This window comes from Pygoscelis adeliae, unplaced genomic scaffold (assembly GCF_000699105.1).
Source record: "Pygoscelis adeliae isolate BGI_AS28 unplaced genomic scaffold, ASM69910v1 Scaffold227, whole genome shotgun sequence".
NCBI lineage: Eukaryota > Metazoa > Chordata > Aves > Sphenisciformes > Spheniscidae > Pygoscelis > Pygoscelis adeliae.
The window spans coordinates 2,912,443-2,935,442 of record NW_008825100.1 but is presented as its reverse complement, the minus strand read 5'-3'; the positions used below and the strand labels follow the sequence as shown (position 1 = coordinate 2,935,442).

The 23,000-nt window shown below is 41.7% G+C and overlaps 1 protein-coding gene across 1 annotated transcript in view; it reads right to left on the bottom strand.

Annotated features, from left to right (window-relative positions):
• The window catches only part of ADCY5 (adenylate cyclase 5), a 230,146-nt gene that overhangs the window by 45,242 nt on the left and 161,904 nt on the right, over positions 1–23,000 (bottom strand). The window contains 4 exon segments of the mRNA XM_009327174.1: positions 7,945–8,086; positions 9,142–9,300; positions 12,943–13,070; positions 13,244–13,355. Coding sequence (XP_009325449.1) covers positions 7,945–8,086; positions 9,142–9,300; positions 12,943–13,070; positions 13,244–13,355 — 541 coding nt within the window.

The window sequence follows — 23,000 nt, the reverse complement described above, 5'->3', positions numbered from 1 at the left end:
CACTGTAACTTGTACCTGTCAGGAGTTTGCAAAATACCTGGTGTTATTTCCATGGTAACCAGAGAGTTAAATGTCAAGTGTTATGCTGCCTTAAATTATTTTTTTTAAAGAAATTTTAAAAAGCCTGCTAAAGTTCAGTGCTGGGTAGCTGCCTGATTGACAAGCATGGGAAATCATGATCCCTTTTCTCGCAAAGAAGAGACAGCTACGATGACAACATTTCCTATGAGACCACAAGCTCACCACGCAGGCACCAAATGTTCCCAGGAATGTAGTGCTGCAGACTTCATGGCCACTAGCTGGGGACACGGTGCCACTTGCGACAGGAGCCCTGTGCCAGACACCCGACTGGCCCCGTGACAGTAAGTAGCAGTGGTCACTGCAGCCCCAGGCTGCCAGCAAAGATCTTTTTCCACCCAGCCAGGATGACAAGTGTAAGATCCCAAGGAAACTCAGTGGGAGCAAACCTAAGGGAGCTCTCAGCTCCCCGGGATGTTTGCTGGGGAGAACCGTACGTGCTCCCACATTGCATGCCCCCAGGACAGCAAGTGCCTCCCACGTCACCTCTTCCCCGCATCGAACCCACCACCGTTTCATCTGCAAGAGCTGAAAACTCCATCACTTGGCACTAGCTGAATTTCACATGAGCAATCATGACAGAGCCACTGGATAACCTCCAGGAGAGCTGCATTTTAACTGTTTCTAAAAATACACTAATGTGATGTAACGCTGATGTCCAGATTTGAGTTGGTTTGAGGTTTTGTTTCTTAAAAGTCACTGCTTTTTATGGTCTCTGCCATCATTTGTAGCACTTTCTTGTGTTTTTTCAGTTATGCAATCTTTTTCATAGTTATGCTTCTTTCTTCTGTGATGTGATGCCAGAAAACTGGTAGGAAATATAGTTTCATTATCTCCAAGCAAATATATATTGTTTTCAAGAACAGAAGTGACACTGTCAATCCATTTTATTACAACTTAGTGAAGGGTTTTCAACCAAAAGCAATCAAAAAACCTAGACGCTGAAACTAGTCTGGGGACCTATAAAAGCAAAGCTATTTGGTTACATTACATGTAACCGTAACATGTAAATGCCTTTACATCAACAGATGATAAAAGGTACATACAGCAGGTTTCCCCCCTGAGTTAGTAAATTTGGTTAGAATTTGAGAGAAGCCTTAATGCCAAAAATCCAAGCAGATGTTCTAACCCCTCTCAGCCAGTGAGTAATCCTTCTAACTGCTGCTAGTGCTGGTGACTCTGAAGCATCACTTGACTAATCTGAAGGGAATAAAAGACCTCATGTTTATTGACACATCTGTGCTGAGGTAAGGGCGGGACAAATGGATAAATATATACTTCTGAGATCGTTCCTAATGATGAGGTCAGGCACCATAAATTTTCCATGGCTACACGAACTCTGGCAGTATTTCCCCCATCCCCTGTAGAAGGTTTCCACTGGATTGTGAACTGTGTTTCAGCAATATTTCCAATCAGATTAAAACACAAATATACAAGCATAGTGGATTTTTGGTTTCCCACATTACGTACTGTGCTACTACATTACCTTGAACAATAGGACTTTGTTGTTAACATCAATACTTATTCAAAAACATTTTTTTTAAACCTGACATTTTTAAAAGTTGAGCTAATTTATTTTTTGAAAAAATCTGTGGGTGATGATAATAACAAACTCTAAAAATGAAGAATTAGAAGGATCACAGCTCCTCTGTGGAAATTTATGAGGATCCCTCCTCTGTTTCTTCCTGGCTGTGACAGCATGAGGACAACTTGCACACAGGGCTACCTAAGGCATAACAAGACTGGAAAGAACAATAAAGAAAAGGAGAGATGATACCTTTCAGTCCTACTCATTACTACCAACTACTTGGTAATGATACCTACTTCAGTACTACCAACAGGAGCAGGTGCAAAAGTTTCTGACAACAATGAGTGTTTCAGATTTAAAGTGGCTAAACTCCAGAAAGCTGTTGTGGGAACTTTTCAAATCTGGACTCGCAAAGAGACTGTAAATCTTATTCCCAGAGGTTTTATCGTGTTCCCACTACCAGTTCCCACACACTGAGCTACAGTAATGCTATAGCAAAACTGCAGAAATAGCTGGGATTTTCTTATACTTATCAATTGCATCAAGAACGCCTGTTACTCCTTTAGCGTGTGATAGGATTTTCCAACATATTGATCACTATCAGTGCAACAAAGCAGTGAAGTCTGAGCATGGATCAGCCATTTCAGATTCAGCTACGTATTATTCTTTAAATTGTCTTGAAGTCCTATTGACATGTGAATGATATTTCTTGCAGTGCTACATGCTCCAAACCATCGCCTTCATAAATCTACATGAGTGGAACCCTGCTGAGCTGTGATTAAATTTGTTGAACTGACGAATCATCACATTAGACTGATTGTGTTTTAGGAGAGTCACATGCACAACATTTAAAGGACCATTTTGTTTCTTCAGCTGGATGGAGTTCCAGGACACTATTTAGAAAAGAATGAGAATTGTTTTTCTAGGAGTTATGGCCAAAGTTTTGTTGAGCTGTTTCAAGGCCACCATCAACAACCCTTTCTGAAACTGTTGTGTACCTGCTATTGTTAAAAGAAACACCCATGTTTACTGCAATTGAAAGACATTAGAAAAAAATAAACATTTCTTCAGTTTGCCGACTTTGTACACTCAGCACAATGTGTTTAGTCAGCAGTATTGCTCATCTGTTGACAGTCACATTTTGTTTCCACTTGTGTTCAAAGCAAAGCATTTCCCCAGACTTCTGACAATGTTGAGGACAATAAAACTAGCTGTGAACTTCATGTGCTGTTAAAATCCTATTCACCTTAAGGTCTGTTTCCCACTCCTCCAAACACATACTTCTCCACCCTTCTCAGAGTAAATCTTTTATCAAAGATTTGAAGTGATGACAAGAGTAGTTGTGATGGTTCTGCGAATTAGTGCAGCACCTGATCTCAAAGAAGAGCAGAAAGTTGGCAACAACCACCAAGTGACATGCTCCTGTACAAACTCCAGAAACTTGGGCAGCACAAGAACTGGGACTACTGGATGCTCCAACAATAATTAAACTGAGTACTGTAAGAATAGCAGGGATGTGATGGGATAGCAGTAATGACTGGGACAGACATTTTGAATAAAATGCAGAAGGACAGATATAAAAGTTGTGGAGGTGGAAGTACAGAGCTGTGTGTTAGGAACGCTACAGTCTGTAGGGTAAACTTAAAAAAAAAAGTATAACAAGCGTAAAACAAAACCACTCTGTAGAGGATAAAGACATTGTACTGAGTAATACTGGGTAGTCCACTACAATGCCTCGGGGTTAAGTTTGGGAATCAGTAAAGATCTGGGTAATAGTATTAATAATTCTGGCTGATAATTCACTGTTTATCTGGAAACACAGACTTTCAGATAAAGAATGAAGTTGCAAAGCCAGTAATGGAGGAAAGGCAAAGATCTCCTTGGAGAATTCCTATACTTCTTTCATGCTAAGGTATTAAGTCCATTAGAAACACATATCCAAGTGAATGAGAAAAATACTGAATAAGGACAGAAGTCATCCTGTGTACATCACCCTATATCACGTGAGGATAACAGAAACTTAAAAATCTGCATTACTCTAGAACTGAAGGAACAGATTAATTCTCTTCAGACAATCACTACTGCCACAGTAGAGGCAAAAGGGAAGAGGGATCATAGGCGTAGGGTTATAAATGGAAAAACATGACTAAGCTGGAAGCAAAACTTAAGTGTGATGTGCTGAAGTCAGAAGGACAACCTCCATCCCAGATCTGTGCAAAACTGCCAACTGCAATTTCAGTTCTGGTAACAGATACTTTTAATAACTATTTAGTCAGGGATCATGACACAGAACTTGTAGAGCAGCAAATGCTGGGCTTGGATTAACAGCCTTGAGACCATCCAAGTTTTTCTGAACAGAAAAAATACAGTAGCTCTCACTGGCCTTGTTTTTTCCATAGAGCATTTGACAGAGTGCTGTGCTGGAGATTAATGGCTAAGACAGACGGGGAATATGAAGCTGGGAAAAGAGCTGGTTTCCAGTGAAATGGCAAGAGATGGTTTTGAATGAGGAAGTATTAGGTTGGATGAAAGTTACTAGTAGAGTTACTTAATGATTAGTCTCGGGGCAGATTTTGTTTAATTTTTTTCTTATCACATCTGGCACCAAGCATAGCAATGACAGACTTTCCTAGTCAGAGAAGCAGAGGTAGTATTTGATAGATAAGAAAAAAAGGAGTATTAGCGCCCAACATTTGAGGACTGACATAGTAGAAATGGGACCTGAGACATTCAAGTGTACAAAATGCATGATCATTCACTTAGAGATTACAGTCAGAAACTTCACTTCATTATCAGGAATCACATTAGTTCATCACAGAATAAATATAAGACACCAAGATAATGCACCTATGCAAAAGGTAAAGGTTTCCTTTCGTGATCATGAAAATGAAGAGCTTGCTGTAAGAGCTTGTGCTTGTCTCTTCTTCATTGTGAGAAGACATTAGAAGAGTTTGTCTTAGGAGAAAAAAGGCTGACAGGGAGAGAGGGGATACAATTGCTGTCTGTCAGCAGACACTAGACAACCAGAGCAACCAGGCACCAGCGCAACCAGGTTTTAGAGCAGCCCACTGTTAGCACTAATGGGAGCAAACAAACCACAGCAAAAGATTCAACAGACCTTTATGGTGCAGACTGCTAATTTTATGACAAGAATTACTTTTTTTTTATATATATACTTACATATATGTATATGTGTGTATACATATATATAGGTTCACATTACAGTGAAATGCATGGCACCCTTTGCATCTCACACAGTTAAGACTGTTTTATATTTTAATTATCAAAACCCTAGCTTAAGGAATTGAAAGCAAACACAAGGAAAACAAATTTGGAACTTTGGATCTATGCTTTCAAAAACACCCGCGAAAACTTTTATCTAGGGGAACATAACACTGTAATAATAAAGTCATGCCTGCACTGCTCTGGGGTATCTGAGCACTGCCTCCTTCACAGGCAAGTGCTCTCCCACAAGAGCAGCAGCATCACAGGATAGGGCAAACAGAAAGGTGAAAGTGGATCTGGAGGTATAGGTGAGTAGAGAAACCTAAACAGACTGGATTTTAAAACTTTGCAGTTTATTGCTCTTTCAACAGAAAGCAACTCTTCCCTGTACCAGATAGAAAACAAGGACATTTTCAGCTCTAGGGATGTTATTTAAAGACTGAGTGATCAGAATCTAGCTTTTTCCCCCCCTAAAACTCAACTAAATATATTTCAGTTAGCAGCATCTTTAAGAAGGAAAAAAAACTATTTTCAAAGAAGGAGCGAGTCTGAGTTCCTGGAACAAAAATATTAGATAAATGTTCCTCCCATTTACTCTGTGCCAAAGAAATGGCATTAACACAATGAAAAAGTCAAATAAACAAAAAAGACAGGAAATTCAAAGTTATGGCTCCCCATGGCAACAGTAAGCAGAAAGGGTATGGAACAGATGCTGTTACTTTTTATACATTCATCGTAACTCCTGATATTGTTGGGTTTCAATGGCTGTGGGACTGATGGACCAGGTATTTAGATAATCCAAGTCTGCCTGTGTGGACTGAGGAATAGCTCAGGCAAACAGCTACTTGGGTCAACTATGCATCTGCTCTCAGGTCAATGCAAATCCCGTGCCTTGTGTGTGGGGATAGCAGGAACTCAGACACGACTCACAGGAACCCATTACTAAGTTAGGTGAATGTTTTACAGCCATTACTGGAACAGACTGAACTGAGAACCTGGCTAAATACCTCACAAGAAGTCATTAAAATCAAGCAGAAACGGAACGAAAAAGTGAAGTGCTAGAACTTTGCCTAGCATCAGGCAAAATGTTCAAGACTGACTGAGCTGACTATGGGAGAAAGCTTTTTTCATTTCTGATCTTCATATTATCTGAAAATGAGTTTTTAAAGAGGGAGAGAACTTTAAACTATTCACAAAGGATAGCAAATGTCTATGGGAGCAACAAAGTTGCAGCAGTATGGACAAACCAGGAGCCCCTCAAACTCTAAACACTAATACCCATGACCTTGGGTAGCAGTTTCTTTCTGTTTCAATTGAGCACAATAGGCCATGCACATGTCTCAGTTCTTAGCTACTCTGGGATGCAGCACGTTAGAGCAGCATTATAGCAGTGCCTAGAGACTTCAGCTAAGGACTACACTGTGTAACAGAGCTGCAATAAATACATATAAAGCAGTGAAAGAATGAGGGGGGGAACCCATTTTATTTTACCATGGAAAATCAAGGCACAAAGATGCAAGTTCCTAAAAATCTAAGTCTGGAATGGAATCCACATCTCTCCTGAGTCTCTGACCAGTCTCCTAGTCAAAAGTCAGCCTTGTGTTCAAAAATGAAGTCAAGTTCCAAGTGCTCTGTGTCTCTGGTTTTGAGTTTTTTGTCTACACTGGCAAGAAGCAGAATCATGATCTTAGGAAGACCTAAGTCTTCCTCTTCTCTCCAGAGAAACCTCCAGTTCTCCACAAGAACATGCAGACAACTTGGTGAGTGCATAATTTAAGAAGTCAATATAGCTTCTCCACCCCAGGAGATGGGGCCTGACCATAAGGGCATTTTGGTTTATGTTCTTATATCTACGCAGCAAAGATGAAGTGGTTTAGGTATAAACATCAGCCGGCCCACTGACAGGCAGTGACGCTCAGGAAACAATAATCTTGCACTGCAAGCTCTAATCCTCTTTTGAAGACAATTGTTAATGAGATTTATCTTATGAGCAGATAGAAACCAAAACATCAGCCTCTCTCTTTAGCAGATGATAAGGGATTTTCTTGGAGATTTTTTACACAATATCCGTTAAGGAGATTTGAGGCTTCCATTCTCTCAGGAAATGAGGCAAGTATTTCTGTATAGGTGTTATAGTTATTCAAATCAACCATGCTATTGGAACATGTCACAAACACTAATTCATTTAATCTCATGGTAGTCATATTTACAGCTGTGGGAAGGTTTATTGGTCTTAGATTCAGAAATATTTGAAATGATTTTCAATTCAGGCCAACCTTTAGATGCTTGCCCTTACTGTGAATAGCAAAGTAGTGTCTATAGTGCAGAAATTACTTAGAGAAATATTATTGGCTAGGCTCAACTAGATGATGAAAAAGGTCCTTTTCTAGTATTACAGTCTACCATTATTTAAAAGAATACAAACTAGTGATAACATCAACTTATTTTCCGTTATTGGCAGTGTCACAAAAAGAAGATATATTGGCTGAAGTCCACTTGAGTTTGACTTGACTCAAGTTCAAGTCAGTAATGCCCTAATAGCCTTATTTTGTGCAGCCTGACCCATGTCATAGCAGTATGTATGATCTCATCCCACTGTCACAGTGATCATCCATCATTACAGCAGGCCAGATTTTTGCATCTTCAGAAACAGAGGCTGAAAAGTAATGATAAGAACTGCTCTAATCTTTATGTTCATAGCAATATGGTGAGCAGGTGGACAAAAACACCTCTGTACATAACCTGACAGAGAAGAGATCTTTGTGGTTTTAACCTATTGCCTTAAGAACTTGTACAAGTATCAAATTTAATTGAAAAAAATACATATCTATATTAACAACATTCTTCAAAATTACTTTGAAAACAACTCAGGACAGTTTCTTTGATAGAACTAGAAAGTACTTGGTGCAGAAACCTTATGCAGAAAGTGGCTACACTCCCTTCTATGCATACATAAGTTCAGGAAGAGGAGAGAGAAACAGGAATTTTTGTCACTGAAGGTCAGGTAGTCAACTCACTCATCTATAAAGGCTGGTGTTCACTCTACTTTGGTGTGACAGAGACCATCTAGTTATTAAAAGTTACTAAACTTGCATTAGCTTGTTTGGTCTTACCCGTTTCTGGCTGCACTGTACAATCAAGAAGGTCTCAATACTGTGCTCTTTCAGATAAGCGTTGCGTTCCCCTCCAAAACCCAGCTCCACCTCATAGTCTCCATTGAGATAGTTCAGGGTTGCTTTTGTTATGTGGATGCGCCTTGAATAAGACAAAAGACAAGCCAGTTTTGTAGGCTCTGAAAAGTTATCACTTAAAAAGCCAGTTCCTGTCAGTGACAGGTGCCATGTACTGGAACAAACAAGCAATAAAACTCAATATATTTAGCCATGCCACTACTCTTACAGATGTAGTACGGGAGTTTCATCTATTTTAAAGCAAGCAGGCCAGGAGGCATTTTCTTAAAGAGGGAGGTGTTCACGTTAATCATCTTACACATCCATTTATAAGCACCTCCTTAGATATAAAGCACTCATTCTTTTATACACTTTGCGTTAACACACAGCAGATATTTTTTTTTGGCAAACACAGGCCCTTCACATGGGAAGGACACAAGGACATGTCTACTCAGCGGACACATGTAATATACACTGCAGAATGTATCTTTTTTGTTGTTATCATGTTAATCACTGTGGTACAAGAGTGCCTTGTAGAGGTATCCCATCAAGTACCATAGCCTTATGCTTTCTTCCAGAGCAGAGAAAAGATGGAAAGGCACATACAAAAGTTATCTCACAGAGTCAACCTGGCAGCAACTCAGTCTTCAGTTGGTCCATACAGCGGTTAAACAAGAACCGATTCTGCTCTCTCACAGGAATGTTTCAAAACAAAAGCCTGGTCTGAAACAACGCATCATACTATATCCATCGATAGCTGGGATGCTCTCCAGCAAACACTGTTAACATACGGTCACATCTCTTTGTAACCATGACCAGCTCTGCTAGTGTTCACGCAGACCTGCTCACTTCTGTTGTATCTATCAGCTTTGTTTCACAGAGAAGGAATTCAGTTCTTACCACAGAAGGATATGCCCATCTTGGGATTTTGTAGACTTCCTGTAACCAAAGACATGTAGACATGGAACAGAATAACCTTGCTAACCTTTGTACATGCTTAAAACACTAGATCCACAGTTCATTTTACAGCAGACATATAGACTTTCTGAACCACTGTCCCCCATTTCCCCACCTCACTGTGACATGTCAGACACAAAACAACACGTGGATTAACACGACAGCTTTGATGAAGCAACTTACCCAGCTTTGCCCCCTGCTTCCATGTGGTTGGCTAACGTAACGTCGTTGGACCACACATCAAACTGCCACTTCCTAAGGCCCAAGACCCCGCAGTGAACTCTCCCGCTGTGGATTCCAACCCTCATGTTGACATTTACTCCCGTCACCTCCCGGACTAGTCTGAAAAGAGACATAGGAAAAAAGGACATCACTAAGAACTGCACGGTGTAGTCAGTGGCACAAACTTGCACCCAGAACACAAAAATCCATAATGACCCATAAAATATTCATGCATACACAAGGTGCTGCTCATCCACATCAACAGGACAACAAAACAAAACCAGACTAGCTATACTGCTCTTGGATGGCCTGGCTGATCAAGCAGAGTACTAATTAGAAAGGGGAGTCCTTGGAGTAAATCCATGTGCTCTGAACTCATGGTCAAGTTGAAAACTTGTTAAAAAAAAATATTTGGGGCAGTAAAAGGAATAAAGTGCTGGTCTCTGATTTCCATACCAAAGCTGGACATAACCTGCCAGCACTCAGCCTCATTAAGAGTAATAGCATGTTGCAAAGAGAAAAAGGAAATGATTTCAGAGATCTTAATTTGTCTGTATGGCACCAAGCATCAACCCTTCCACAGAAGAAATATGATATGTGTGTGAAATACCCCACTGCAGTTGGAAAGCTTGAACGGGGCTTACAGCTGCAGTCAGAGCAGCAAAACCAGAGAACCACATCTATTGCAGTCACTCCAAACAGGCAGCTACAAATACTCAAGCTCTGATTTTAATGAGGTTTTGGATGCTCTGCTTACTCCCAAAATGACTGCTGGAATACTTTGTGGGTTTTGCCCTTTTAGGGCAAAAGTTAACTTCAAGAGCTGTTCACATGGAAAATATATTTAGGAATGTGGGTAGGGGAAAGTCTTGATGAGGCCATCAGAACAACTCTGCTTCTCGTTATTGCTGATCACATCATTCCCAGAATGTCCATGTTTCACAGGACAATGTTTCACAGGCATATTCACCTATATCACATAGCACAGTCCTTTCTTTTGAGTTGTTAGCTCCTTGCGTCATGAAGTTGTACTTTATACCTATCAAATTTCAACCTCTTTGGTTTTCAGGTTCATCTAGTCCTTTCTAGATAACATCCTCTGGACAGGTAAGTCCTCCCAGCTTCCTAACATCAACACAGATCTAATATTTATGCTTTAGTTATTAATGAAAATGAATGATTAAAGATAGACCAATTCTGTACTCTAGTTTACTCCTCACAGTGTAATATGCCCCTTAAAAGACTGTTCAAGATGACTTCTTGTTGAAACAACTCCTACCCTCTTACAGTTCCTTTTTCCTTACAATCCCTATCCTACGTTTCACTATCTACTTGCTGAAGTGACATTCATTATTTTTATTAACAAGCAGCAGAGATTCTCTAGCAGGGAAGGGAAGCTGCGTATGGGTAAGGTGCCACAGGCTTACGAACTGAAAGAGCTCCAACCACAACACTTGGGAAGGCAACAGGAACTGGGGTAATGAAAATGCAGCTGCAGCCATAACCCTTGCAAAGATAACAGCAGCTGCAGTGTGGGTACGGCACTGGGGAGGGAGGAAGAACATGCTGCACAAGTGCTCCAAACCCTACTGCACCCTCTGCCAAGCAACATTACTGACACAAGACCAGGGAACTTCTCCCAGTAGAGTCCTTGATGAAAAGGTGACTTTCTCCAGACTTTGCAGCAAACAAATGAGTTTGGTTATCCTTTATAGACAAATGAAATATCCTTTGTTACCTTCCTTTTTTTTTAGTTCATTTATACCAGCAGTACAGTGAATATAATTCTATCTTTCAGATCTGGGGTAACACTCCCTGCTGTTATAGTGCACAGATGAAATCAGCCTACGGGCAGGGCCCAATGTTGGTGAAGCCTGCAATCAAATGTTCAGTAGCTATTGGTTACCTCAATTGTGAAACCTCTTATCTTGATCCTTAGGGGAGGAGGAGGTGGGAGAGGGAAGCAGGAGTAGTGAGAACAGAGTCACCTTCCAGACTTATTAGGAGATAAGATTGTTAAATGCATTCATCATACATCAAGTGGGAAACAAGTTTTAAAGGCTGCTGAAGAGCTATTTGTAAACAAACATCGAGTGCACTTGAGCTCCACGTCTGTTTTAAGGTAAAGCGGGTTGCAGTTAATCAATGAAGTCTAGACATCCTGGTGTTACTCAGCCTTGTAGGGGATCACACAGCAATGTGTCAAGGTCTCTGGATTTCATCAGGCCAACTACTGCAGAAAGTGAGACTTTTCCAGGCAACGTACACATCTTCTTTGTAGGGCTGGTGGCTAAGAATTGCTGCTTCTCATGTTTGACAAGACGCTTTGTCACCTGCCACTTAATTGTACCTCACGTGGAAGAAAGCATCCTTTCAAGGGCTACTGAAAACTAGTTACTTGCAACTCCTTTTATTTTGCGTTTTGCATACAAGCCCCAAAAGGAGACTGGTGCAAAGCAACAGAGTTTAAAACCAGGAAAGTAAAAGTAGGAAGTCCTGACAGTGTACACTGCATACAAAGCAAGGGAATGCTGCTGCATACTGCTCTTTGAATGGGGTCTCCTGGGTGAAAACACTGCTTTTCAAACTATGTATCTGTGTTACTAAAACTAGGCTGAAAAGAGTGGGTGTGTATTCATATCCTTGCAGAAATTCAAATGGTAAGGATGTACTTTGTATCAAGCTCAGCAAACAGGTAGCTCTAGTTTTTATCAAGTGGAAACTCCATCAATTTACCAAACGGAATGAGGGGAGAACTGCATAGAGATCTTCTACTTCTCTGTTGGTACCACTGGTACTTTAGAAGATGCTTTCACAAAATAAAAAACAAAAGAGAAGGGAAAAAGAAGCAGAGTCTCTGTGCAGCAGGGATGCTGTAGATACTAAGGTCAGCTCAGTTACCATCCAAAACTGACTGAACTTTGTGCCTAAACTTGCATACACTCAAGATGACTAAATAAATCTTCTCTCCCTGAATTCTGAAAGAATTGGCCTGTGAAAGCTCATGTCCGATGCAAACAATATTCAACAATGTCTGCAATCCTCCAAGTAATATAACTAGATATGGGTCTCATATTTGTTACTCTCTAAAGACAGGAATGGTCTGGACAAACACAGGATTGCCAGTCTGACCTCAGGAACAGGCAAAGCTTCAGAACGGATTTTAAAAGAAAAAAATAAAGATAGGGAAGTAAGTGGAAATAAAGGAAAAAGCACCATGGATCTGTCCCAGTCTGTGCCAGACCAACTTTATGGTTTTCTTCAATAATTAATTTAACTAAAGTAAGAAAGTCTTGAATCTGACCTTTTTGGCATAGGGACATATGGAGAAGGATTAGTTACACTAGACAAGACAGACCTTAGCACGGGAATTGTAAGGTGAGTAAAAAGCTGGTTTAAAGACAGATAAGTGAAGAGTGACTGAAATGTAATAAAGTTATTATTAATCCTCTGATTTCACATTTCTGTAATTCACTGGAATCCTCCTTTGGGAATGAGACTTCCAGTAATTACAGAAACCTTTGCCTTTCCCATCAGGAGATTCAGCTCTGATACCCACATGGCTGTAATGGACTCAAGAGTCTGTCTTTCTGCTGTCAAACCTTTACTGCATTTTGTTTTCTTGATCCAGCTGGTCTCCCTTTTTGCTGCCATCAGTTCCCTGGTTTGGCTACCTTGCTACTAATGTAAGGAAGGCCTAACGGGAAAGAGAATCTACTTGCTATTTGTTCTGAAATTCTCCATGGGGAATATGGTACTTACGAGATGGCCTCTATCATATCCATTCCCATTTCAACACAGCAGTGTGCATGGTCAGCTCTTGCTTCTGGCAACCCAGATACACAGTAATAGCAATCACCCAGGATCTTGATACGTAAACAGTGGTTCTCCTAAAAAAAAAAAAAATAATAATAACGGAGAGAGAAGTATTCATCTTATATTCATGCTTGCAATAGCTTGCCTTTTAGGGCAGTGAATATTTACAAAAATCCAGTGAACCAGCACAGTATGTCATTCTTGCAACAGGAAAAAAAATATATCAGAATTATAATAGAAAACTTACAGCTGCTAGCTTATCAAATCTGGCAAAGAGCTCGTTCAGCGTCATGACCAGTTCCTGAGCAGTGCACTGGGAGGCCAGACTTGTGAAACCCTCTATGTCTGCAAAGAGGATGCTTGGGAAAAAAGAGAAAAAAATATATGAAAGTGTCACAAAATTTGTTGCTGATATTTGTGTAAGTTCTGGGGTAGAAGTCCAGGGATGGGGAGGCATGTAGGGGTGTCCCAGCCCTATAACAGCAAGGAGATGACCACCCCTAATGCCACCTTATGCTACAGCCTCTATCACATGTAAAGCCCTGAGGGGCATGGCCTCATCCCCTCCAGAGATTAGAAAGGGTGAAAAAACACCACAAGCCTTTCATCCCCCCACCCCTGCCCCAAATCCAGAAAATTTACAGTACGCTGGGAGCTGGTGGTGGCATGATAATACTATCAGCCATCATTAACAACAAGGCACTCCTACACAATGACCAGATTAGCCCAGCTATAAAATCAACACTTTCCCATTTTGTTCACATTCCTCAACCTCTCAGCTCAGAAACATCGCTTGTGTCTTAACTCCACTGCAGAAAAACCACACTCCTCTGCCCACCTCCCCCGCTGCCAAAGTGCAGTCACAAAATAAAGTCCCTCTCTAGTGAATAACCTTAACCTGCCTGCCACAGCTTTCACTCCCGCTTCAGTGGTCTGCTTCCATGCATGCACCTCAGCCCCGTGGCTGGCAGCACCTTGCCCTGTATTGTATGCCTGGCAGAGACGCTCCTGCAATGCACAAAGCCAGGTGCAATGGCACTGCGTGCTGTCGGGGCGAAGGCTTGGGTGCAGCAGGGCTGGCTGTACATGACCAAACACACTTGGCTGTCCTGGTGAAGACTTACCATCGGGCTTTTATACTCTTCATTCACTGGAGAAGGAAATCTACACTGATTTACTCTACTCATCTCCCAGCTGTGCACGCTTTTCACTCACTGCTTATTTTTTTTTGCTCAGCTTCTAAAGAACTACAGAAATGAAACTTCCCATTTGTACCACACCTTCCAGCTGGCTTAGCCCCTGAAACACTATAAAAATATATACCTACAGCACTCAGGAGCTCCTCTCAGTAAGGCTGCAAAGCAGGCACCGCCCAACTTTCTGTTGGACGACAAGCGCAGCCCTTGCCAACTGAGGCAAACCTCTGCTACTCAACAGGGAAACCAAATTGCTCCCATCTGCCCAGGACGGACCGGGAAAGCCCTCTGAAAGCAGCATGGACTGTTTTGAAAGCACAATTATTTGAATCACAAGTATTAATAATGATTCCTTGATTTCAATTAATCAATTTTAATGTTGTACTACAAAGGTGTTTTTTTTTAAACTGGAAAAAGATTCTAATTGATCGTTAGAACATTGAAAATATTGATTTGCAATCCAACACAGCCATTATGCTAAATTTAAAACTATTCAGTAAGACAAGCACCAGACTATGTCTATATAGATCTAAGATAAAATGCATACATGCACACACATTTATATAAATACAAAATTCGTAAGCTATACTTGTATATTGGAACATTTATCAAGTGGATGATTTCTTCTTTGAAGTTGATTATTGCATCAAGCTGTACTTCAATAGGAAGAGAAATTCAAAGTGTAAATAACAAGCACTTTGGAATTGTTTCTTCTTTGTAAAATAAAACTCCAACATGTTTTAGGCAAATTGCAGAGGCTATGTTTTCAGTTGGAATTCCCTGCAATGTCTTCAGGCAGAAAGCAAAGACAACAAAAATATTTTCACAAGCATTTTTTGCAAAAATCCTGAAACACATTTCAATTCTGGCATGTTTTTCCTATTTTCCTTCTACATTTCAACTCCAATAAATCATCAACCAAACATATTGCATTAAATATTTCTTTGTTAGTCAGACTGCAGCTAAAATGTACAAGAAAAAAACAAGACAGGAATGCAGGATGTCTGAATCAAAACATACTTTGTCATTTTTTAAACACTTGAGAAAATACACAAAAAATAAATCAAGATTTCACATATTTACAAATAAAAGTAAACCTCCCAAAGAAACACACTTGAAATCAACTGAAATCTTAAGAGATGTCTGTATTGCTTGCTAAGCAACTTAAGTATGTGTTAATATGTAATGTACAAATAGGAAATGTCTCCAGTTCTTGCGGCAGTAACAAAATGTATCTTGTTGCAAGCATGTTCCTCTTCCAGAATGGGGCAAATTGCAAATTCCTCACTTGTGGACATGTTCACACTCTTTGCTTGTGTGCATGTTGTAACAGCTGTGTGTTATAACAGGAGGAATACAGAGCAATTGCTGCTCTGAGGTTCAGATAGCAATGGGTATATCTGAAAATATTACGCAGGGATGCGCTGAGCCTTCTCATGCCTGATTCAGAAAATTAGTGCTAGCATAGTGTCCTAATAAACATGGATAAATGACTGAAGGTTGCCCCCTTCATTCCTCATTACTATCATGCCAGATAAATGGATCAGACATTCCTAGAAGTTACATTGTGGCAGTATTTTCAACCAGGCAGATGAAGTAATCAGCAGAGACCTATGGAGCCAGCCTACACGCAGATTTATGCCTTTTCAAATTGAAACTACTTGATTACAATATTTTCTCAAACTTGTAACCTTCTACAGGTGACCAGCAAATTGCTCTTTGTTCAAATTCAGCAGCTATCATCTTCATCTTGATCCTTGTCTTGCACTTCCAAGGACAGCACGGTTGCAGCTCTGGCCAAATTCTAGAAAACTACAATTATGAGCACTACGAAAGGGCTTATTATGAGAATAAAACCTGGAAAGGTTGCATGATGGGAATCAGAAACACATTCTGCACATGAGCCAGTAGCAATATTGGGAGGTTAACATTGTCTGACACCGCTGTTAGGATGTCAACATTTTACTACATGAGATGCTTCTCGGAATGAGTGTTTTGTTTGAGGAAAGAGGGATGCATGAAACAATTTCAACAAAGCCAATTTGATAATTTTGAGAGGCAAGTCAAGGAAAAAGAAGTTTGGTTTTATCTAAAGCAAAGGAATGAATTACAAGTATTTTTTTAGACGCTTCAAGTCTCTTCTCACTCTTGAACATGGACCTGACTCTTGGCAATAAGGGGAAGAGCTTCACCTGGCACATGCCTTTTCCTCTTTATATGAAAACCTACTCGGAACTGGTTACATGTTAAGTCCTTTGCACGACGCAGCTTTTGCACACTTTGTGATTAACATGAAGGCATCTATCAGCATGGTCCATCCCTTTGCCCCTCTTCCACGTCAGCTAACCAAGTAACATATGCGCCTCTTGCAGCACCTGAGCATATTCCGTTATAGGCTTGAGACAGCTGTGTGACCTGCTCTGCAGCCAAATAGCTATGCCACTGAGCTATCAGAAGACACTGCCTGGGACACACAGGCTTCAGGGAACGGAAAACCTCATCAGGGTATGGAAAGGACCATGTGGGAGATGGCAGAGGACAGAGCACTGATCTGGGAACTGAAGGCAGAGAGGGGAAAGACACATTTGTGGCAGGAGACTGGAGAAAGAACAGCACATGACCGTCAGAGAAAACAGCCCTTGCAAACAGGAACCCAGCCTGAAGCCTCTCTGTCCTCTGCTCTCAACAGAGAGCAGAGTGGCTCTGAAAGCCACTAAATCACATTTTATTCCTCCTGCCTAATCTGTTCCCTCAACATGCTTCTGCTAGCACTGCAGCTCCAGCAGCAGAGACAACAACCAGGTTTATCACTCCCAACCCTGCTAATGACCCGCAAGGGAGGAAATGGGACCAGTGTATGTAGTGCTGTGCCATGCCACTTCTGTTCATTTTATTATTAGCCCCAGTAATCCTTAAATTCAGCCTTCTCCCTGTAAAATACCCAACAGCCCAGAAGCAATTAGCAAAAAAGTAGATTTCTCTTACAATAGCCATCAGGGAACAAGCACATGATCCTCATCCTGTGTTTAGTCAGAGCTTTTCTTTAAAAACGAAGCCCGCTATATCTCCTTACACACACAACACGCACACACTGAGGTTGCAGGAGCATCTCCCAGTCCTCCCAGTGCATCTTATCCAGACTAGGAGTCTTATAATTTAAACACACAGCTTCCCCACTACCCTTAGGTCCTCACTCCACACTTCAGTCTTTCATGTCAGACTACCCTTAGCAATGAAAAGATTTTATTAAAGGACGATGGTGATGGATGATTGTGATGAAGGGCACAACTCAAGCCAACTATTTGTCAGTCTTCAGAGGGCAAGGCATTTCCTTGCCGGTGGGAACACAATGCCAGTAATAGGCCTTCCTTGTGCCAAAATGTGGGGTAAATGACAGTGGTCAACAAAAGGTCAAATGAAATAATTATTATAGCTATAAAATATCATGAGATAAGTAAGGCAGTGGTTTAGAAGTACTATTAGCTGAAGCTGACTGGAAGGGATTGACCACACAATCTGCAGCCTGGGCGTCAGCAACTATTATCAGCCCTGGGTCCCTTCATCTGGAAGGCTACTGCTTTGTGGAAAAACCAGTTTAGCATGTAATTAAAATGTTGTAATGGCTTCAGAGCTCTTGATATATTTTCCACTCCGTCACTGCCTTCAGATTTACCATCTGATTGGGTTTTGTCCAGCAGTAACCAGGGTATGACCTCAAAAAAGACAAAAAAATTGTTTATTTCTGGGAAAGACAGACAAGAAAAGGGGAGTTACCATTCATTTTATAAGTTTTTTTTTAAATTATTCCTGTTTAATTTTGGTTGAAAAGTACCACAAATTGTGTTATAGGGTAGAGGTGAATACTTTCCTAAGCTCCTATTTCAGCTCCTATTTCCAGCAAGGACTGGCTCAAGATTTCATAGCTGTACAAGGCAAACTCATTTTTGTGCCTGTTGCCCTACGTGGCTCACGATGCTGACAGGGAAGAAAGATGAAAAGGAGTGTGGGTAGCTTCCAGATCCTGCCATCCTTCCCTCTGCTTAGGGGCCAGCCTGCTACTTGCCTGCTCTTGCCCAAGACTCAGGCAGGGGAACTGGAAAGGCAGATGCATGGATTGGAGCATCCTTGAGCCCAAGAGCCCAGGGCTGCCAGGCAGCGGAGGACAGCCTGGGCACACAGATCTAGCTGCTGCTGCCACCGGGATGCCAGCCTGTGCCTGAGCTTGGCCCTTACCAAAACCACCACCACCACTGTGGATTGCGAGACCTTCATGAGCAGGATATCTAGATGCTTTTTGCAGAGTGCTTTGCATAGCTGCAAAGGCAGAGTGAGGTGAAATGGAGAGAGGTGCAGCTAAGGTGCAGAGCTAAGAGGAGAAAACTCCCAAAGTGCTGGGCTTAGCTTTCCTATTTTTTGGTCTGTAATGCATTCACAGAATAGTTAAGATACACATGGACAGGCAGCTCAGGTACCAGTAGGAGCCTCAGTGTAACACCCCAGAGGTCAGCAGTGTGAGCCTGCCCAGCCTGGGCTGCTTTCACAGTCTGTGCTCAGGTCCATCCCACTGCACCTTGGGTCATACCACTGCAGGTCATTTAAAACTAGCTCCTGTAATTCAGGTGATCCTTGCTGTGACTGCACCGCTACCATACACCGAGGCAGAAGCATCACAGGATCTTTCGGATGGCAAAGGAGAAGGTTCTTAGCAAGAGTGCGGGAAGGGGAGAGATCTTGGCAGAAAGCGAAGAGCGACATAAGGAGTAGGAAGAGCTAAGGACAAGGTGGGAAGCAGGAAACCCACATGAGACATTTTAAAACCACACACACCTACAGAGAGTGATTTTGAAGTGTAGCCTTAAATGTCTGAAGCTAGTAGAGTTATCAAAGGAGGGACATGACACAGTTAGGTTTCCCTGCAAATGCAGGATTATTCAAAACACTAAATTAAATCATCAGTGCTTCTAATGTAAAAACAAAAAAACAGCCGTGTTCTATTTCGAGACATGTGCGTGCCATGCACGCCAGCCACAACATAAATCAAGCAAGGCAAGAAACACAAACCCTATCACCATCACAACGGTAATGCCAGTCATGAATATAAACACCATGTGTTACTGGAAACCGAACACCACAGGCACTGCATGGGAAACAGAACAAAACCCCAGACTCGGTGAGCTTTAATGACTTATAAAAACAGCAAAGTGCATTCACATGACTGCATGTGAATCAAAGTCATGGTACTTTATGGCAATGAACGCTACCTGCAAGAGAAGAAAAAATTAATGTAACATAATAAAATAATCATTGTTCACTAAATACAAGCTCACTAATTTGCATTCACAAGCAAAGGTGTAAAAAGAGAAAGCCACATGCTGTAGACACAGTCTGCCCTTGTAAGTGAATTTACTAGGCTAATTGGTGAGGACAGTGTCTCAGGGTGCTACTTATTTTACACCACCATCCACTGCTATTGGTGTTGCATGTTATTAAATCATACGATGAACAAGGAAGAAGAAAGGAGAAGGATGGATTGGGATGAAGATGACAAAACTCTCAGCTGAAGGGTTGGGTCAAGCCCTTAACACCAATCTAGGCTTTCACAGAATCACAGAATAGTTGAGGTTGGAAGGGATCTCTGGAGGTCATCTTGTCCAACCCCCTGCTCAAGCAGGGCCACCTAGAGCTGGTTACCCAAGACCATGTTCAGAGGGCTTTTGAGTATCTCCAAGGTGGGAGCATCTCTTGAGCAGTTTGGTAAATGAGTCAATTTTCGCACTTGGACATCTGTTTAAAAGCCAGTTCCCCGCCAGCACTGTAAGCCCAGAAGTTATTTTCCAGCTCCAGCAGCATAAACATAGCGATAAATTCATCTAGTAGTTCCCAGAATAGACACGGCATCAAGATACACCCAGTCTCTTTTTCCTAGCTGTAGCCACTTGGTCATGGGATGATAAGGAGGTCATCTGTGTGTTCTCTCTTCTACCCACCCTATGCACAAAAAAGATTCCAGATTCCAGAAACACTAAGTGAGAGTATCTCATAATGCTCTTTCTCTCCTGAATTTAATAGCAGCAACAACAAAAGGACAAACCAAAACAAGCTGAGGACAAGGTCACAGCAGTGGCACAGTGACTGCTGTCAGGCAGCATGTCTAGGTAAAGCAGCACAAACGAGAGCAAGGGCAGCAAAGCCTACCTAAGGAGGGTGAAGTGGCCCACACAGATCACCGCGCTGAGTGACAGCCCGGTGACTGGTCCAGCAAAGGCCGCAAGCTACTTCCAGACTAACTCAGGTCTCAACAGCACGTCAGCCTTGCTCTCTAGGGATGTCTATGAGACAGGCTAAGGTCTTAGCCTTAGCAGTACAAAAAATGTTCTCCAGAACAGCAGGACATCAGACTGACCAGAGGTTAAAATATTTCCTTTTCCTACAGTCATGGGAAAAAAAAAAAAACAACAGTAAAAAGATACACTCTCTTTCCTAAACTTATATGGTCATTTCAGAGAAGATCCGTTTACTATTGGAAATCACCTGTTGTTTCAAATGAGCCCTAGCACTTCTGTGACACATCAGCTGGCACACCTTCCTCTTGGGAAGCGGGACTCCGTCACGCACCGTGACAGTGCTCCATTTTAAGATCAGTCATGCTGGCTCTCACTGGCTCAAGAGGGTGAGAAGGCACATATGTACACAAATGCTGTGATAAGCAAAGCAGTACTTTAGAGAGAGAGAGAATAACACAAAATAGGAGGAAATACACACAAAAACCCTACAAAACCAAAAGCCCAGAAAACTGTGAGCCTTTTCACATTTTTCTTTACAGCGAAAGGCAGAAAGCCTCCTGTCCCTCTTCCCAAGTAGCCAAAAATGTAAACCAAACTCACATCCCATATTTGAGAAGAAGTTCACTCTGCAAGACCGTACCAATTGAAACTGGTGACAGAGTAAAAGCTGACAAACAAGCAGGAGACCAGGTGGCTCTGAGACACTGGTGGCAACGTGCAGACTGCCAGCTGCAGAGGCACTGCATGACAAGAGCAAGGCTCATTGCAAAGATACAAACTGCAGAACCCTGCCTTTACTTGATTTTCCCACGTTTGCTCTCAAATGAGTGTTACCGGACGTTAGAACGGCCTGGGGGACTCAGCTGGGAGATGCACATCTCCAGTACAAACTCTCAGCATTTGCGGTTGCAGCTCTGTCTGCGTTAGCAATGTGCTCCTGGGAATGCCCCGCTGAGAGTGTCTGACCCTGCTGGCACTGAAGAGCTGCTGAGAAAAATGGCACCATACTTTCCATCACGGCCAGTGCTCCTCACCTCGATGTCTGTGGTCTCTCCTTCACTGTCAACGTAGGAAATGAGAAGAAATTAAGATCCTGAGACCACCAACCAGAAGGGGAAGACTGCACCAGTCATAGAGGGAAAAGTTTTTCCATGACTTTTCTAGGTTTGCAGGTTACAAGCATGAGTAGCAACCCCAGTTATAAACTTAGTTATAGCTAAGCAGCATCAGTACTCATTTTTTATTTTAAACATGAAAAACTTGATACCCTCTCCCTCTAAACATCTTGAGTTAAAAGATTTTCCTATTTCAGCAGGCTATATTTAACCAGATTGATTCTTCACTGGAAACAGAAGTAATAAATAGCCTTTTGGGAAGAAAAACTGTTTGGGGAAGGCAAAACAAATAAAGATAGATATGCAGTGGCTATCAGCCAAACTATAGGTGGAGCATGTTGTAGATGTCTGAGATGAGTGGAAGGAATTTTATTACTCCATCATCGCAAGCCAAATTAGATGTCACTGTCTGCCAAACATAAAAAAGAAATCCAAGTGGCCTAAATGAGATTTTGGGTTATTAAGAAGGAGACACTTTGGACCTTTTTCATGTATTTAAGAAGGGACTGATGGGAATGTGAAAATTTTTCCAATCACTCCCATCAGGGGAAAAACCATGTAAGTGAGAAAGATGCCAAATCCATTCCAACTCCAAGGAATATACATGGCCTTTTGCAGAAAGGCACAAAGCAACCATGCATACTGCTGACCCTGACCGTGTGTCTTTGCTTTGGCTGCAAGCAAGCCCAGACTCACCCGGGTCTGCCTGACCAGTGCAAAAGAGCTGGCAGGTCTGTCCGAGCTGGATCCAGCCCACACCAAAATAAATCTCAGATTCGTTTGTCCCACAAGACAGCCTGAAATCTAGAACTGCATATAAAACAAAAAGGAAAAGCCATGTTATTTTCTGGTTTTCAAACTTCAGGCATGCTTTTTGCTGTGAGCATTCTTACAGTCTGTTTTCTGGCATTAGAGCAATCTGATGTCAAAATCCTGCCAAAAACCAACAAGAAGGAGGACAGAGCTAAGAGAACTCTGCAAGAAGGGACTATCCATTACCACCACAGCTGTAGGAGTATGGCACTATTCCTCCCTGCCCTCCATCGAGAGAATGGCTTACAAAAGTGACTGAAGTCATAGAAGCAGTGCAATAGGAAAGAGAAACAACTAAAAACTTAAGTATTAAAACAAAAGACAACCTGTTGCATAGAGGCTGTGTGCCAGCAATCAATCAGTTGTCAGAGAAGGCAACAGAGTAATGAATTTTGGCACAGACAGTTAACAATTTCACATGTATATCCCGGGTCAGGCACATGGGATAGAGATCGAGTAAGTTGCATCTAATCAAGTTTGGGATGCTTTCTGTTATATATTGCTCAGGTCTTTGTCTTTAATGGTGAAAGAATGAGCTCTTCATAGCTGTGCAAACTGCATTCAGTCTGTTCTTCCCTGGTATCACGGATATTCAG